This window comes from Nyctereutes procyonoides, unplaced genomic scaffold, assembly GCF_905146905.1.
Source record: "Nyctereutes procyonoides isolate TBG_1078 unplaced genomic scaffold, NYPRO_anot_genome, whole genome shotgun sequence".
Classification (NCBI taxonomy): Eukaryota; Metazoa; Chordata; class Mammalia; order Carnivora; family Canidae; genus Nyctereutes; species Nyctereutes procyonoides.
In genome coordinates, this window is record NW_026575051.1 from 1,177,038 (window position 1) to 1,183,217 (window position 6,180).

The window sequence follows — 6,180 nt, forward strand, 5'->3', positions numbered from 1 at the left end:
TCTAAGGCTGGCTTTATACACACACACACACACACACACACAGAGACACACACACACACACATGCTTTTGTGTCCACAAATGCTGCCTGTCTCAGCACCACTTTCATTTCCTCCAAAGAATCTACTTAAATTCTCTAATTCCTGAGCTCTGTAGATTTCACTAAATATTTCAAGGAAGATATGATGAGTGGATTACATTGCACACTCTAAAGCAAACAAATACAACTCATGTGCTAGACATTTCCATATTTCCGAGTGCCTCTGGGGAGCTCCCAGACTGGGAATGAAGCTTGTCTCCCTTTCTGATCCTACACCATCTTGCCATCCTCCTAGATCTGCCAGTGGACTTCAGATTTTTCTCCCATTTCACGGCATAGAAAAATCCCAGTCAGTCCTTCCTAGGCTGTGTATCCAAACCTGTGTGCCCAGACTCATGACATCCAACAAAATGCAACCCTTAAGACTTACCTGCCCTCCTGACTTGTTCAAAGATCATTTATTTGTTCCTGAGAGTAACTACCCCTCCCCCATACCTCCAGTGGCTTCTTCCTCCCCTGCACAGACTGGGCTCTCCTTAAGAGGAACCAGGGAGAATGCTATTTTCTCATCTCCATCCTAGAGCCCCCCTCCCTGCTGCTTGCTCCTGGGGTGCTCTGTCAGCAGAAGCTAAGGGGGAAGTGAGGCCTGGGACAGGAGGAGGAGGGAATGAGGAGAAAGGGGAAGTTTAGGGGGGAGGGCTCAAAGCAGGCTGATGGGAGAGGAAAGCCAGCAGACGGAGAGCACTGGCTTGGTCTCTATCCACCTGTCTACTGGCCTCTCCATCAGCATCTGCTGAGCTATGAGCCAAACCAGGGATTTACAGGGTAGGGAAAAGTAGAAGAGGCAGCACCTAAAATGAGGGCAAGGAGATGGACAGACCTGGGGGGGGGGGCGGGCAGGGAGGTTGTGAGCAAGCCCAGGAGGGCAGAATTGTGATGACCCTGGGCCAGTGTGGGGCTAAGAAGAGGGATGGGGAATGGAGGGTGGTGAGGAAACATTAACCTTTGTGCCCCCTCAGGAGGAAAAGCCTTCGGGCTCCTGAAGGCCCAGCAGGAAGACAGACTGGATGAAATCAACAAGGTAAAAGGAAGATCTAAGGGGGCCAGAGGGGGAAGGGAACCTGGACCTATCCTGGCTATCTGAGGGAACCAGGGGACCTATCCTGGCTCTTGCTTTCTCCCACAGCAATTCCTGGATGATCCCAAATATAGCAGCGATGAGGATCTGCCCTCCAAACTGGAAGCCTTCAAGAGTGAGGGGAAAACTGCAGGGGCTGAGGTGGGGGGTAGGGGGTGAGGAGGCTACGATTTCCTCAAGAACAGAGAAAGGACAGCAGAGACAGAGTCTACATGTATGGTGGGGAAAAGAGAGGCTGCCTCTCCTGCCTTCCTGGTTGCAGTCTCTTCCCTCGGGCTGCCCCTCTCAGCACCCTCTCTGGTTCCCTGTATGTTAATAGGGCCCCTCAAGCCATCCAGCACTTACCCTGCCTGCCCCATCTCCCCCTTCCATATCTTCCCCCACATAGTGCTAGGTCAGCAGCCCCTTTCTCAAGTCCCTGCCCTGCTCCTGCCTGAGACCCTCCAGCCAGCACTTACCCTATCTGCTTTCTCCCCTCACCCAGAGAAGTACATGGAGTTTGACCTAAATGGAGACGGAGATATCGGTGAGAAAAGGGTGTTCCAGGGAAGTGTGCGGACCCAAGAAGAGGGAGGTCTCCCCTGGAGTGCTCCATTCCTGGTGGTTTGGGAGAGGGTCCAGCTCCTAGAAGAGGAACTAGAATGGAAATGTGAGGGTAAAGACAGAGAGAGAGAGACAGAGACAGAGAGAGGCTCCCTTCTTCCACCCCTCCTTTTGCGCCTCTAGATATCATGGCCCTGAAGCGAATGCTGGAGAAACTTGGTGTCCCCAAGACCCATCTGGAGCTCAAGAAATTAATCAGGGAGGTGTCCAGCAGCTCTGGGGAGACCTTCAGCTACTCTGACTTTCTCAAGATGATGTTGGGCAAGAAATCTGCCATCCTAAAAATGTGAGAGTCCAGTTTCAACCTCTACTATGCTTACCTGTTTTCTCCTCCACCCTCCCCCATCTCCAGGCTCACCTACACATTACTCAGTGACCATTTCTTTCCTTCGAGGGACCGTTCCACATTCCTGTCCCTATCTGTTGTTCTGGTCTCCATACACCCCCAGCACTGCCATCCTTGCTCTTCTTCCCCCTCCCCCTACCATAATGACCACTATCCTCTTCCAGACTTTCACAGCAGCCTGAGATTTATTATCCCGAGAAGACTGACCCCTGATCCCTCTGTCTCTTTCTATCTCAACCAGAATCCTGATGTACGAGGAAAAAGCAAGAGAACAGGAGAAGCCAGCAGGTCCCCCAGCTAAGAAAGATATCTCTGAGTTGCCCTGAATTGTGGTAGGGGAGATGTGGTGGGATTTATGGGGCTTCTAATGACTCCCACATAGAAAAAGGACACAGAATTGTGAGCTGGAGGTACACTAAATTAAATAAACTATCCTTCTCCAGATCAAGTTAGCTTGGTCTCCATTTGGCGGGGATAGTTTTCCTGGGTTTGGGAAGAAGTGAAGCACCTTTGACGAAAAAGCGGCAAGGATTTGCTGATATGAGCAATCCATCCACAATTTTGTAACGTGTGAACTACAGTAGATGGTTTTGTACTCCAAGGGAGATTCCAGATATATGATAGTCTTGATCTCAAGGAATTTAGATGGGACAAAAGGACATGTACAGACAAAAAAATATTGCCCAGACCCATGGGGAAGAGCAAGGATCATCTCTGTTTTTTTTTTAAAGATTTATTTATTCATAAGACACACACACACACACACAGACTGAGAGACACACAGACTGAGAGACACACACACAGACTGAGACACACACACAGACTGAGAGACACAGGCAGAGGGAGAAGCAGGCTCCATGCAGGGAGCCCGACGTGGGACTTGATCCCGGGTCTCCAGGATCATACCCTGGGCTGAAGGTGGCGCTAAACTGCTGAGCCACCTGGGCTGCCCTTATCTCTGTTTTTAAAAAGATTTTACTATTTTTAAGTAATCTCTACACCCAATGTGAGGCTCCAACTCACAACCCCAAGATCAAGAGTCATATGCTATATTGACTGAGCCACCAGGCACCCCAAAGAAGGATTATCTTGAACCAATATTCTCCATCACTAGTCTTTGTTACCTAACAAATCACTAAGCCTCTCTGAGTCTTTCATCAGAAAATAGGGATAGGGGATCCCTGGGTGGTGCAGCGGTTTGGCGCCTGCCTTTGGCCCAGGGCGCGATCCTGGAGACCCGGGATCGAATCCCACGTCGGGCTCCCGGTGCATGGAGCCTGTTTCTCCCTCTGCCTGTGTCTCTGCCTCTCTCTCTCTCTCTCTCTCTCTGTGTGACTATCATAAATAACTAAAAAAAAAAAAAAAAAAAAGAAAATAGGGATAATATGACCTCACACCACCGACTGACATATCATAAGCCCTCAATAATGTTTAAAACTTGAATGAATGGATGGATGGATGGGTGGATGGATGGATGGATGAAAGAACTGATGTTATTGAGTAAAGCCTGATAATTCAAGTGTTAAATAAGTCATGGAGGTCCTTTTAGGGGACAAGCTGCAGAAACTGAATCTAATGAAGGGAGAGGGGGCTTGTATTTGGAGGATATTGAGAACAGATACTGGGGATACAGAAACCCTGGATGGCAGAAAGGATTAAAAGGCCAATCTCAGGGAAGGCAGGAACCTCAGAGTTCCTAAGCTTTCAGTGAAGCTATTCCTGGACCTTTCCTCCAACAGGTCCAGATGAATTAACTCTAGCCATCTCCAGTCACTGGATACTATTCAGATTTCCTGACATTCTGGAAAGAGATAATCCAATTAGCCCAGCTTGTTTCACATACTGAGGACAGACTGTTGGCTCTTCTCAGTGGTGATGCCAGGTTGGCCTCTTAAAAAGTGCTACAGTAACTATATAGGACTTCAGATGAGGAAAAGATCACTGCAAGTTGGGTAAAATATCTGAACATAATGAAATCAATAGCTAAACTTATTGAGAGTCCACTCTATACTGGGTATTATCCTAAATGCCTTCTATGTATTAATTCTCTTAATCTTTGCAACAACCCTGGTGATACCAAGGAGGATACAAAGGACCTGGAGCTTAAAACAGTCATCCATTCAGTATAAATACATTAGGTTCTATTCATACATCAGACCGTTATTATACAGCAACGAGAAATTACAATGACATGCAGCAACGTGGATGAACCTCCTTAGTGTAATGTTGAGCAAAAGAAGATAGACACAAGAGGACCCTTATGATACAATTCCATCTGTATAAAGTACAAAAATGGGTAAAACTAATATGTGTTGTTATAATTCAAGATAGTAGTTTTTTTTTTTTTTTAGTAGTTTTGAGGGAGGGCAGTGACGGGAAGAGGCCCTCTAGAGGCCTTCCATGGTACTAGTTAAGGTTCTATTTTCTTTTCTTTTTTTTTTTTTTAAGGTTCTATTTTCGGCTACATGCTCTTAGTTCGTGAAAATTTATTAACAATCAATCGATCAATAAAATATGCTTTTGGGATCCCTGGGTGGCGCAGCGGTTTAGCGCCTGCCTTTGGCCCAGGGCGTGATCCTGGAGACAGGGGATCGAGTCCCACGTTGGGCTCCCGGTACATGGAGCCTGTCTCTGCGTGTGTGTGTGTGTGTGTGACTATCATAAATAAATAAATAAAGATCCTTGCCATTGTGAAGTTTACATACCATTGTGGAAAATGGTGTGGGAGGAGGACAGACAATAAACATCATTTAAAACGTGTATGATATTAGAAGAGAAAGTAGAGCAGGTTAAAGGGGATCAGGGGTAACAGGATGGGCAGGGAAGATTAAAATTTTGAGTAAACAGAGTAGGCCTTATTGAGAAGATGACCAACACTGAACAAAGACCTCATGGAGGTAAAGGAGTGAGGCATGGGGGTTTCTGGGGGAAGAGTCAACTTGGTGGAGGAAAGAGAATCAAAGGGCTCCAAGATGTGATATGCCTGATAGAGGTAGGGAGAGTAACAAAATCAGAGGGCCAGGATGGCTGGGTGGTTCAGTGGTTGAGCATCTGCCTTTGGCTCAGGTCGTGATCCCAGGGTCCTGGGATCTATCGAGTCCTGCATCAGGTTCCCTGTGGAGAGCCTGCTTCTCCCTCTACCTATGTCTCTGCCTCTTTCTCTGTCTCACATGAATAAATCTTTTTAAAAAATAAAATGTTTTGAAGGTCTGGAGATGAAATGTTCAGTGTTGGACTTACTGAATTTGATATGATCTATTAGGTACCCAAGAGGAGGTGTCAAGTACATGGCTGTGTATCCAAGTCTGGAGTTTGGGAGAGAGGTCTGCAGTGAAGGTATGCATGTGGGGAGTCATTACCACATGAATGCTATTTCAAGTCAGGAGACTGATATCCTCCACACACAAGTGGTAAAAGATTGCGGTGAGGGTTTGACTGGAGTTGGTTTAAGAATGAATGACAGGATGGAAATTGGTGACAGTGACTATGGATAACTCTTGCAAGAAATTTTGCTGTGGTAGGTGACCAGGGAGAGGGGAAAAGGGAATGATTTTGAATGCTTAAGAACTGAAGTCATCTCAACGATCTTAATAAGCCTCAAGATAAAATACTTTATCTGATTCTTGTTAATTTTTCTCCTCTCATTTTCCATAACGGACAGGCAGTCTCTTAATCTAGTCACACAAGCCCTGGCACGGAACCCTAAAACCATGCCTCTCATCACCACTTCACTAGGCTTGAGCTGTGCACCGTCTCCTCAAACTTGGCTAAATCCTAACTAGTTATTCATATATCTTAGTAAGAGTCACGTTTTTCTAGAATCATCTCTGAACCTCCCCAAGCAGGATCTGGTTTTGTTCCTCTACTTCCATAACATATTGCGGGTATCTCCGGGGCCTTCGAAACATAGTTGGCGAACCATCTGCGGAATGGGTAGCCGGTCTGATTGGGGTACAGTAACAGAAGACAAAGGAGGGAACTAGCACATTTCGTAGAATGAAACCCATTGTGAAGACAATACGAACTGCCAACAGTACCAGATACACAAATATATT

General features: G+C 46.5%; 1 protein-coding gene across 1 annotated transcript; it reads left to right on the forward strand.

Annotated features, from left to right (window-relative positions):
* Positions 1–737: 737 nt before the first annotated feature.
* Positions 738–2,573, forward strand: AIF1 (allograft inflammatory factor 1). The gene is made up of 6 exons (XM_055330482.1): positions 738–863; positions 1,058–1,119; positions 1,225–1,291; positions 1,661–1,702; positions 1,903–2,065; positions 2,367–2,573. Exons 1-6 carry the CDS (start codon positions 839–841, stop codon positions 2,449–2,451), a joined length of 444 nt encoding a protein of 147 aa, XP_055186457.1. The 5' UTR covers positions 738–838; the 3' UTR covers positions 2,452–2,573.
* The last annotated feature ends 3,607 nt before the right edge of the window (positions 2,574–6,180 follow it).